The sequence below is a fragment of the Chinchilla lanigera genome, unplaced genomic scaffold, assembly GCF_000276665.1.
Source record: "Chinchilla lanigera isolate Chin_1 unplaced genomic scaffold, ChiLan1.0 scaffold00041, whole genome shotgun sequence".
Taxonomy (NCBI): Eukaryota; Metazoa; Chordata; class Mammalia; order Rodentia; family Chinchillidae; genus Chinchilla; species Chinchilla lanigera.
In genome coordinates, this window is record NW_004955442.1 from 13,585,766 (window position 1) to 13,598,769 (window position 13,004).

A 13,004-nucleotide genomic window follows, 5' to 3' on the forward strand; every position below is an offset into this window, starting at 1 on the left:
TTTTTTTTTTAACAGTGTTTTGCTATGTTCCCCAGGCTAGGCTTGAACTTGAAATCCTCCTGCCTCAGCCTCCCTGAGTGCTGGGCAAGGAGTTCACTGCTACACCTGGCTGTCATCTATCTACTCTTCAGAAATAACACTTAAGGGACACAAAAGCTGGGGAACCCTTTGTAGATTAAGTGAGACACAGGTCTGACTACTGAATTCACTGAGATCCTGAATTGCTTCTTCATAGGGAAAATGAATGTCATAAAGCGCATTATTAGGATAACCACAAAGTTTGAGTAGAGGCAGTATATTAAGTATGTGCTTAATGTTACACTTTCTGAATTTGACAAATGTACTGTGATTATGTAAAAAAGATGTTCTTAGCTGATACATACTCAAATACTTAGAAAGAGATCTTACCATCTGCAATTTAACTTTTAAGCGTGTGGAAAAACTGCAAGTGTGTGCACATGTTGGACAATTAGTACGTCATTCCTTACAGTCAGGTTAGTGTGTGTTAGAGGTGTGTGTTAGAAGTTTGCTAGTGGCAGGTAAGTGCAGAGAACTTGGGAGACTGAAAAGAGCCTGGTCAGTTTTGAAGCCTGCAGAAAGTCTGCATAATCACTGTGTTTAATCTGAGTAGGGCTGAGATGGGTTTTCTAGACCAGAGCACAGCCAGAAGAAGGATTACTGATTTACATATCAGCTTGCTGTGTTAATTGCTAGAAAGCAGGGTACATCCAGAGGTGCCTGGTAAAAGGTTGACAGGAGGGCCTTTACATTAAATACCAGGTAAAATAGCTTAAGCCATAGGAAGTATATTTTCTCACATAACACGGAGTCGGCAGAAGGTAGAGAGGCTCCAGAATTCAGCCGCTCAGATTTGGCCAGCTCAGGTGTTGTTTTTAAACGCACCCATATCCAGTATGAGAGTGATGGTAGCTCCTCTCCTTGTTGCAAGGGCCTTGACAAAATCTGGTAAGGAGAAGGGAATTCTTTCTGAACATCCCTTATTATTGGGAAACAAAATATTTTCCAGAAGAATCTTGGCTAGTAGCCATTCAGCTTACTGTAGCTGGAACTGTGTCACTTGCATGGAGAAGGTGGTCATGCTGCTTGGCTTATCTGGTCACCTTCCTTCCTGTGACCGTGGAAGGTGCTGCCCTTCCTTAGAGGCGTCTAACTCAGAACCACATTGGTTTTGCCAGGGAGGGGGAGGGGGGCTATTGGGTAAGCAGACATTAGCATCTCCTGCCCTGAAGAAGTACTGTAGTTCTTAAATTTCTAAAGGTGGGAGGGCAAGTAGTTGTGCTTAAAAAAAAAAAAGCACCCATCTTCCCACTACTGTATCAGTGCAGCTAATTTGATTTTTGGCATATTACATTTCGGCCATTGTTCTAATCTTAGTCCATATGTCCTTTTGCATGCATTTTCCATTGGCTTATTTATCTGAAACATGCACACATTTTTCTACATTTCTACAGTCATAACATGGCAATTTATTAATCCTTCTCTAATTGGATAATAGTAATAGCTAAATATGTAACTTACTGAATGTGTAACACCCATAGGCATTGTTCTCAGCACTTTCATTCATTTAGTTCTTACAGCATCCCTGGGTATGTGGGGACCATTATCACCCCTAGTTTGCAGGGGAGAAAATTGAGGTACAGAAAGGCTGAGTTACCTACTTAAGGTCTTATGGCTCCTAAGTGGGGGGCTGGAGGCAGATCTAGGTCCAGGTGAGATGTTGTCAGTCTAGAATCTGTAACTATCAGACTAAACTGCTTTCTGAATATTCCTTGCCTTTGTTTTTATTTTTGTTTTGTCTTCATCTTCTTTTTCTGTTTTGGATAGTTCCAAGGAATACAGCCTACTTGCTGTGGGGGCAAATGGAAGGTGAAGGAGTATAAATGATACAGATAAAACTACAATTCAGAGAGGACTGTTGTTTTGAGGGGAGCCAGAAAAAGGAATTGCTTAAATTTTCATTTGATGACCAAGAAGCATGATCTGTTTTGTTTACTATTTTATCTTCCTTTGGTATGGTTACCTGCTTATGTGGTTTGTCCATTTGAGAAGCAAGATGCTTCTCATCTTTGTGCATGATTGACACTGCCTTCTCTTGCCCTCCCCTCCTCTCCTCTTTTCTTTCTTCTGTCTTCTGTGAGACAGGGTCTCACTATGTAGCCCAGGCTGGCCTTGAAGCTATGGCAATCCTCCTTCCTCAGCCTACTGAGCGCTCCAGTTACAGGTGTGCACCACCACACCTGGCAACACTGCTTTCGTGTATACAAATATTTAAACATTTTACTGTTTTTAGTTTTTGTATGTATTTATTATTTTTGTCAGCTTTAATACTGTGAGAAAGCACTAATCTCGTTTTATAGCTAGTTTTAAAAATTACTTAACTTTTATATATGCTGTCACTTAAAATCAAGCTTTAATCTGGTTGCCATTTTAGATTGCTGTTCATCTAACCTAATGTCTAATTACGCCCTCTCGCCCTTGGTACTGGAAATTGAACCCAGGGGCTGTGCACTGAGCTATATCACCATATAAAATTTTTATTTTGAGACAGAGTTGTTATCGCTAAGTTGCTTAGGCTAGGCTCCAACTTGGGGTCCTCTTACCTCAGCTTCCCTCAGTGTGGGGATTGTATGTGCATGCCACCACCCCTGGCTGTATCATACTAGTTTTTACACACATACATTTTAAAAGGCATTTTAATGTTTTAATTTAGTAAGTTTCTGGACTTCTCATTGTTACCCTTTAATTTATGTATCTGAGTTTTTCATCATACCATACTATTTATTATTTTTAGGTATGGTAAAAATTAGCAGGGCTGACCCTCTTTTTTTTCTTTTTTTTTTTTTTTTGTGTGTGTGTGTTTTTGGGTCTCACTATACAGTTCAGGCTGGCCTTGAGCTCACTTTGTAGTGGAGGCTGGCCTCAAACTCACAACGATCCTCCTCCCTCAGCCTCCTGAGTGCTGGGATTACAGGCATTTGCCCCCACACCTGGCTTTTTTGAGGGGTTGGGAGCCCTCTTTTTATCTTTGTTTAATGTTTCCGTTTTCAGAATCTGAAAAGTATTTTTCCTTGCTTTCCCAAGTGAAGTTTCAAGTCATTTTGACATTACTTTTTTTGGGGGGTGGGGTACTGGGAATTGAACTCAGGACCTCATACTGGCCAGACAGGTGCTGCACCACTGAGCTATATTCCTGGTCCCAATAATACTTTTAAGACATGCTAGTGTTGGTGTGAAATGTCCTATTAAGATCATAGTAACATATTACAGTTGGAGAGCTATTATGGTTGCTTATCTTCTTGTTTCTGTTTAATTCTAGATTTTGGATCTTTGTTTGACTTGGAAAATGATCTTCCTGATGAGCTGATCCCCAATGGAGGCGAATTAGGCCTTTTAAACAGTGGGAACCTTGTTCCAGATGCTGCTTCCAAACATAAACAATTATCGGAGCTTCTTCGAGGAGGCACTGGCTCTAGTATCAACCCAGGAATAGGAAATGTGAGCGCCAGCAGCCCTGTGCAGCAGGGCCTCGGTGGCCAGGCCCAAGGGCAGCCGAACACTACGAACATGGCCAGCCTGGGTGCCATGGGCAAAAGCCCCCTGAACCAGGGAGATTCGTCAGCTGCCAGCCTGCCCAAACAGGCAGCCAGCACCTCTGGACCCACACCCCCTGCTTCCCAAGCACTGAATCCACAAGCACAAAAGCAAGTGGGGCTGGTAACCAGCAGCCCTGCCACATCTCAGACTGGACCTGGGATCTGCATGAATGCTAACTTTAACCAGACGCACCCTGGCCTCCTCAATAGTAACTCTGGCCATAGTTTAATGAATCAGGCCCAGCAAGGGCAAGCGCAAGTCATGAATGGATCTCTTGGAGCTGCTGGCAGAGGAAGGGGAGCTGGAATGCCATACCCTGCTCCAGCCATGCAGGGAGCCACAAGCAGTGTCCTGGCTGAGACCTTAACGCAGGTTTCCCCACAAATGGCTGGTCATGCGGGACTGAACACGGCGCAGGCAGGAGGCATGGCCAAGGTAAGTAAGCTGAAGTGCTTGACCCTTGCTACCCAACCGTGGGTTCTTTCAAAGATGGTAAGATGGGACACATGGCCACATCCTATCCCTCCTGTCAGGCTTTGCACACACCACTGATATGTAGAAAAAACAGATTTGTTATGTGGAGGCTTTCTTTCTGGGATAAAGATCTCTGTCCCATGTCTTTAAAATTAATGTGTTTTGTTTTTATTGTTGTTTTAGGATTTTTTTATTTGTTTTTATTTTTGGTTTCTTGAGACAGGGTCTTGCTATGTAGTTTAGACTGGCCCTGAGCTCACTACGTAGCCCAGGCTGGCCTCAAACTTGATAGTCGTTCTGCCTCAGCCTCCTGAGTGCTGGTATTACAGGTGTGTGCCACCACTCCTCGCTTTGATGTTCTGTTTTTAAACTGGGGGTTGAATACACCCCCTTTCATGTGCTAGGCTATATCCCACTCAGCTATATCGCCAGCCCACTTTGTTTTGAAACAGGTGTTTGGCTAAGTTGCCCACAGTGTTTTTAAACTTGTGATCCTTCTGCCTTAGTCTCCCAGGTAGCACGAATTACAGAAGTGCACCACTGTGGATGATTAAAATGAGAACTCTTAAGAAGCCACCAGAGGGGCTGGGGATTTAGCTCAGCGGCACAGTGCCTCCCTGGCAAGCGCAAGGTCATGAGTTCTATTCCCGGTACAGGAAGAAAAACAGAAAAACAAACAAACAAAAAGAGAAGCCACCAGAATAGCCTGCAGGTCAGGCAGTTGGTAAATACAGGGAATGCCTTTGGAGTAGTTGCCACTTTTCAGCCCCTGAGGAAAATGTGTAGAAATAGGACCAGATGGTTGAAAGAGGCAACTTCTGCTGAGAATCAACTTTTTATTACACAGTCGTTTTAGGAAAGGATACTTAATACCTCATTTTACACAGCTAATGAGGTACTTCCTCCTTATACCCACCTAAGAAGATGTTTACTGAAATAGTCTTCATCTTACTCCAGAGGAACCTGTGTTCCAAGGAGGGTAGGTCCTGCCATAGTTAACAGGAGAGAGGTTGAGCAGAATCGGGGTAAGTGTGAATCCTTGGGTTTCACTAGGAACACCAGGGTAGTAGTTCTCAAACTAGGGTCCCCAGTCTAGCAGCCTTGACATTACCTGGAGCTGGTTGGAAGGGCATACTTGCCAACTCGGAAACCAGGCTAAACTTTTCAGATAGTCCTGAGGCGCCTAAAAGGCTGAGAGCTCTAAATTAGTTGCTTTTATCTTTTGAAATACTGAGAGAGGGAGATGTGAACTTAAATTTTAGTTGTACTTGGCATTTAAAGAAAGATCTGGGTTTGTGCCTTTCAGAATTGGATTGAGAGAGGATTTCTGACATGCTTATGGCTCCTGGATAGATCAGTGTTTATACCCTCCTACTTCACGCATTAGTCCACACTACCCAGTTTAAAAATCCTTTTTGTTTTGGAGACTTCAAGTCATATATAAAAGTAACATAGCATAATGCAGTGATTCTCAAATGTTTTGGTACCAGGATTTCTGAATAAACTTAAGAGTTACTGTGGACCTCACAGAGATTTCTTTAAAATTTTTACAGAGAATTTTAAAACATAAGCACATTACATTAGCAGTCAAAGTGGCATTACACTTCAGAGTTTGGGAAACTCTGTTTCGTTCTTGTGATGAGAATGAGAAAGTCAGGTCCTGTCTTAGTGTTTTGTAGAGACAGGTTTGATGATGTGTCCCCTGAAAGGTCCAGTGCCCTGAATTGTACATAGGGAGCCATTGATAAAATGTCTATACATGTGAGGCTTTGACCTAAGTGCAAGATTATTACCACATGTAAATAATCATTTCTTCATGTGACCCAGTATCCACTATGCAAGTTTCCAGTGGTCTTATATTTCATTATTTGTTTTTACAGATTTTTATTCAGAATCTGAATAGTATGTATTTTAGTCAGTGGGTAGGGATCATACAAATCTGTTACTCTGTTGCAGTGATGGTGAACCTTTTAGAGCTTTCAGTAATAACAAGCAGCCCTCTGGTATGCGTGCCATAGGGTCACCACCCCCAGTCTATGGGATCCTTGACTTTTTTGTTGAAGAAACTGTTATTTTGATTGTGCAGTCATCCTGCCTCAGCCTCCCAAGTTCTGGGATTACAATTGTGTGCCATCATGCCTGCTCTGTCTCATAATTCTTGAACTTCTGTTCTCCCATATTCTTTCACCAAAGCATCTATTATTTCTTATCTTGCCCCACGGGTAGTCTGTACATGTAGAGGCACAGAGAGAGGGGTGAGTGTATTGATGATAGCTCCCCAAACATAGAGTAGTACTACAGTATAACATTTTTCTGAGTTCCTTTCTTTTTTGTATGTCTCTGTGAGTGCTTTCCTAACCGCCACTTAACAATACAAGTTGGAAATTGTTCTGTGTTTCATATAACTGTCGGTCATTCTTCATAGGTATAATAGTAAGTCCCTGATTTGGGTATATTTTAATTTATAAGACAGGTGCCCTCTAGGCATTTGCTGTTGTCATGAATTTGATTCATAAAAACTTTTATATATATATATATATATATATATATATATCACACACACATCTTTGTGCAGCTGAGAGATTGCTGGATAAATTCTTGGAAATAGAATTTTTGTAGTACAGGATATTGACATTTAAAATATAGATATTGCCAGATATCCAGAATTATTGTGTAGGGGCTGGGGATTTAGCTCAGCAGCAAAGCGCCTGCCTGGCAAGCGCAAGGTCGTGAGTTTGATTCCTGGTACCAGAAAAAAATCAAAACAAAAGTTCAGAATTATTGTGTAAATTACGCCTTCACCAACAGTGAATAAGTCCCTGTCTAAATCATAATATCACTGGTTGTTGTTAGATGAAAGTATTCTTGTACTTTTTGTCATTCTGTGAGGCAGATAACCTTTAATAGGATTGTCATAAATTCATGGGTATTTCTGTTTTCCTAATTGTTCGTGTTCTTTGTCTAGTTTTCTCTTATTTCCCACTTTTTTTTTGTCTTTTTGAGACAGGATCTTGCTATGCAGTTCAGGCTGGCCTTGAGCTTACTTTGTAGCCCAGGCTGATTTCGAACTTGCAAAAGATCCTCCTGCCTCAGCCTCCCCAGTGCTGAGATTATAGGTGTGCATCACCATGCCTGGCCTTCCCACTTACTTTCCCATTCCCGCAAAGGAGGAAAGGTTTATTTAGCTCACAGTTTGTGGAGCTTTCAGTACATAATCAGCTGGCTCCAAGGCAGGGTGATACACGGCGGACAGGCATCGCAGCGGAGAAACAGTTCATGACAGGTAGAAGGTAGCAAAGCAAGCTGCTTATTCTTGTTGGATTGTGTTCTTATTCTTTTTGTATTAAAAGTTTAAGTCTTTTAATAAATGTTTTCCCCCCTTTTTTATTTGCCTAGTCTGTTTTAGCAGGAATATAGTCACAGATTTATAATGCATATTTTTACCAAGTATATGTTTCCTGTTTTTATGAGAAAAAATTGATCCAGTTTTCCTTTATTGCTTTTAGATTGTAGGTCATGTTCAGAAATGCTTTTCCTGTTCCAAAATTATAAATATTCTCTTGGGTTGCTTGTGGTGGTGCATGCCTATTGTCTCAGCTACTCCGAATACTGAGACAGGATGATCGCTTGAGTCCAGGAGTTCAAGACTGGCCTGGACAACATAGCTGAGAACCTGTCTCCAAAAAAAAAAGGGAAAAGGGCTGGAGGGGGTATAACTCAGTGGTAGAGAATGTGTAAGTATGTATGAAGTACTGTAGTGACTATACCCATAAAAAATAGAAAAAGTATTTTCTTGTATTTTTCTCCTTACTCCTGGAGTCTTTAACTCAGTTAATATTGGGCAAAGAATGGTTCAACAGTATATTTTTTCAAGTTAACAGTCGTGCTAATACAATTTATGTAGATCCTGGTAATCCATTTTTTTTTTTTTTTTTTCCATTTTTACTCTTGACTCGTGATGTACAGTGTTTTTGTAAATACTTAGTCACTTTTCAGATATACAAGGCTTGGGTCTACTTCTGAACCCTTTCTTCTTAGTTATATTGATCTTTGCTTTTCCTTTTCCAAAAACTTAGTATCCTAGTTGTATGGTGATTTTAAGACAAGATGCTACTGGTCACTCTTTTCAGATGTGTAGGTATCAACCCTGGCTACACGTCAGGATTACCTGGGCTGTTTTAAAAACAATGCCTGAGCTTCACTGCAGACCTAAGTCAGAATCTCTGAGGTATGTATGGCAAGAGCATCAAAATAGTTTTTAGTTCTCCATGTGATTTTCATGACAAACAAGGAAGAAAAACATGATTTTAGATAAACATTAGGACTATTTTTTTACATTGTTAAAAACAAGACCCTGGCCTAGGGATATAGCTCAGTGGCACAGTGCCTGCCTGTTAAGCACAAGGTCCTGAGTTTGATTCCTGCCCTCCCCCCGCAAAAAAACAGGACCTTCCCTACACACCCCCTTCCCCTGAGAAAGTTTGAGATTTTGGTTGGGATTGTGTTGAATCCTGTGCTATCCTGAGAATTGAACCCAAGCTCTGTGCATATGAGGTATATGATCTTACCACTGTGCTACATACCTAGCCTTTTCAAAGACAGGGTCTCATTGAGTTGCCCAGGCTGGGCTCAACTTTTGATCCTCCCACCTCAGCCTCCTGTGTACAGATGTGTACCACCATGTCTAGTTTAAAAATGTGGCATTTCAATATTTTATTACTTCTTGACTCCTCTTATTCTATTCATAGAAGTATATCCTTTCATATGTTGACAGAAAGGTAATATAATTTTCTTTATCTAGGTAGTATACCTTTTTTTAGTATGTTTGTTTCTGGATTCCTGTTGCCATTATGGTCTTAGTTGTTATTGGGGGATGAGTTCTGGTTCATTATCTAATTAGTTGTTTTATATAAGATGTTGATGTGTATATGTCACTTTGGTAATCTGCCCACTTTATGGAATTCTTGTATTCTAATACTTTTCAAAGTGATTCTCTTGAATTTTCCAAGTGGACAGTGATTTTTCGCATTATTGGTAACTTTTGTCTTCTCTTTGCCAGTATTTGTACCAATGTTTATGCTCTTTGGCATCTGTTTCTGACTCTTGAATCTAGTGTTTCAAAAGTATAATGTGAGCTTTAGTTTGCAGTCAGTATTAAAATTGAAGCATAATCTGTTCCTCATTTATTAGATGTCAGACTTTATCCTATTCCTAACACCTGTAGTAATTATCCTGAGATGTTTTTGCTTTATCTTCTTAGGTTTCCTAATACCAAATTAAACCATTCCTATACTTATAAAATTAAGTTATAAATGCAATCCTAAATTTTATTTGAAGTGTTTCATTTAGAATTTTTGCTTCTCAATAATCAGTAATGGGATTGACCTACAGGTCTTTTGTGCTGTGCCAGAATTTTTCTGTCAGTGTTAACTTGATCAAAGAGAGTGTGGAAGTCTTTCACATCTGTTCTCTGGACTATTTAGCGTTGGCATGATTTTATTCCTTGAATCCCTTACGCTTTGGGGTCTGCCCCCTTTTTCCCTTTTCCTTGGAAACCAAGTGTCCCTTCCCTCACCCCCAAATGACTTAGGATCTTTGACAGCATTCTTGCTATTTTCTATAGATATTAGCCCTTTTGGACTTTTGGTCTGTGAAATTAATATATATCTATGTATTACCTATCCACGTATTCACATTTGCTATTGAGAACAACCTAACAATATTTAATTCTTTTAGCTTTCACTTCGAAAAAGTACCAAGTAGGTAGTACATGCTATGTTACTATGTTACAGGTGCTATGTTACCACTATGATACAGGTTAAGAAATGGAGAGGCACAAATGTTGAGTAACTTCTTGTGCTCACATAGCCAGTAAGTGACAGAACCTGCTTGTATCCCAGGTAGTCCAGCTAAGGACCTCTTAATCACTAACCTGTGTAGCCTGTTCTTGGATCAGTTTTATAGTTTGTATTTTAATAGATGTTTTTTTATCCAGGTTTTAAAAACTTTGAGTTGTGCTAAAATTCTCAGACATTCTTTTTTAAAAACAGAAGATACCCTTTAGAATGTGTGATTCAAGATGTGCCTGACCTCCCCCATGATTACCCATGAATTTCTTTTAAAGTCTTTGTAATTAAATGATATTATATTTTATACAAAATGGATTGAATCATAATAGTATTCAGTACACTCAGCAGCAGCCTGGACTGACTACCTTTTCAGACATAGGACAGCTAAGTGCTCAAGAGCAGAGCTTGGATTTTAAGGTCTGGGGCTGACTGCCTCAGTTAATACGCAGGCTCCAGTTAATTGTTACCTGTGGGAAGATTACTTAGCTTGTTTCTTTTTTTTTTTTTTCTTGTTGTCTTTTAAACGAGGATTATAATAGAATCTGTCTCTGAGAATTGGCGTGTCAGTTAAAAGGGGAAATTTTATAGAATTATTGTGCTACTTAAATGAGATGTATCTGTGACATTCTCAGCACAGTGCCTAAGTTGACTGAGTTTTTGACAATTGAGGAGGGCTGCTTTGTTGCATAAGACTGTGGTAGACCCCTTTTGTAATGTTTTCAGAGAACATTTTCTAATCATAGAAGTGTACAATATTTGAAAGCATAAGGTCTAGAAAAGTGTTACCTGTGATTCCATCACCCGGTTGTACCAGGTATTAACTATTTGATGTTTTACTGACCAGTCTGTGATCTATAATGATACATCTTTTTAAAATCAGAGTCAGTGTTTCTTTCTCCTGGTTAGTTTTGTAGCTGATTATTCACTGTTACACAACCAGAGTGGACGTTTTATAGCAACAATGAAGACTTACTTGATAACTCTCCCAAGTAATTACTTTGAAGAGTAGTACGAAACACTAATCTTCTTTGTTATTTCATCAACTAAAGGTCAACCCTAAGAATCTGAAATTAAATACATACCTATATTAATGTTAAAAATATTCTATTTTACTTTCAACACTTTTGAAGATTTAATTTACATGGAGTGAAATGAGCAAATCTTGTATCAGTCACAACTCACAGATTCCTATAACCCATCTCCTGTGGAGATCCAGGATGTTTCTCTTACCTAAAAAGTTACTTTGTACCCTTCCCTTTTCCTTTTTTCCCAACCCTAACCCAGCGGTCACTGCTGACATTTTTCACTATGGATTGGTTTTGCTTGTGCTCAAACTTCATATAAATGGAATCATATGCTCTGTTGTGTTCCCTACTCCCAAACCCCACTACATATTTGTTTTTTGAAATTCATCCATGTGTACTAAATCTGTAGTTGGCTTTCTTTTTTAATTGCTAAATGGTATTCTGTTGCATGAGTGTGCAACATATTGCTTATCCATTGTCCTATTGATAGACATTGGAGTGCTTTCCATTTTGGAGCTATTATGAATAAAGCTTCTGTGAACATTTTTGTGTACGTACAAGTTTTCTTTTCCCTTGGATAAAAAACTGGAAATGTGCTTGACCGGATAAGGAGGGTCTGTTTCTAGACTCTGAAGGGTCACATGGCCCATGCTCTACATCTGGTCCATAGCTTGCAACCTAACCATGACTTTTGTATTGTTATAAGGTAGCTTAAAAAAAAGAAATAGAGGCTGGGCCTGGAGGTATATGCTTGTAATCCCAGCACTTGGGAGGCTGAGGAAGGGGAGGATTGCCTTAACTTTGAGGCCATCCTGGGCTACTTAAGTGAGTTGGAGACCAGACCAGCCTGACTGTATGGCTTGACCTGGTCTAAAACAAAACAACAACTTGTGATGAAAACTATAGATTTATGTATTGTGCTGGCCTTCAGGGCCTTCACACTTAGCCACATCTCCAGGCCTTTTAAAATTTTTAAATTTTGAGACAGGGTGTCACTAAATTGCCCAGGCTGGGCTCAAATTTGCAGTCTTCTTGCCTCTGCCTTCCAGAGTGCTGGGATTACAGGTGTATACCACTGTGCTCAGCTAAAGATTTTAATTTTTTAGAGCACTTTTAGCTTTCCAGTAAAATGAAGAAGGTACAGTGATTGCCTACATACCCTCCCCTCCACGCACAATCTTCCCCTTTGTTGACACTTCCCACCAGAGTGGTACAATTTATTATAGTTGATTAATCCATTTGACACATCATAATCATCGAGACTCCATAGTTTACCTTAGTTTTTGCTCTTACTGGTATACCTCACTTGAGTTTGGACAAATGTATAATGTCATGTATCCATCATGATTGTATATACAAAGTAGTTTCGCTGCCATAAAAATATTCTCTGGTTAGTTTCTTCTTTCTTTCTTCAAACCTTAACAGTGATTTACTGTGGTTAGAGTTTCATCTTTTCCACACTGTCATATTCTTGGAATCATATAGTAGGTAGTCTTTGCTGATTAGTTTTATTCCCTTGGTCGTATGCATTTAAGGTTTCTCTTTGTCTTTTTATGACATTTATCCATTTGGCTACTGATGGACAGCTTGGCTGCTTCCAAATTTTGGCAGTTATAAATAAAACTACTATAACTATCCATGTGTAGGTCTTTGTGTGGACATGCTTTTAGTACCTTTGGATAAAAACCATTGTGCACAATTGCTGGCTCATATGGTAATAATACAGGATGTGTAGTTTTGTAAGAAACAACGTAACTGTCTTCCAAAGTGGCTTTACCATTTTGCACTCCCACTAACAGTGAATGAGAGTTCCTATTACTCCACATTCTTACTAGCATTTGGTGTTGATATATAGTGGTATTTAGTGTTTTAATTCACATTTTTCTGATGTTATGAAATACCTTTTCATATACTTATATGCTATCTGTGTATCTTCTTTGGTGAGGTTAAGTCTATTAAGATCATTGGTCCATTTTAAATCAGGTTGCTTGCTTATTGTTGAATTTTAAGAGTTCTTTGTATATTTTGGATAATTTGCTTA

At 39.6% G+C, this 13,004-nt stretch overlaps 1 protein-coding gene across 1 annotated transcript in view; it reads left to right on the forward strand.

The window, feature by feature from the left end:
- Positions 1–13,004, forward strand: part of Crebbp (CREB binding protein) — a gene marked incomplete at its 5' end in the record, with an annotated part of 132,418 nt that overhangs the window by 26,270 nt on the left and 93,144 nt on the right. The window contains 1 exon segment of the mRNA XM_005391317.2: positions 3,338–4,050. Within this exon segment, the coding sequence (XP_005391374.1) occupies positions 3,338–4,050 (713 nt within the window).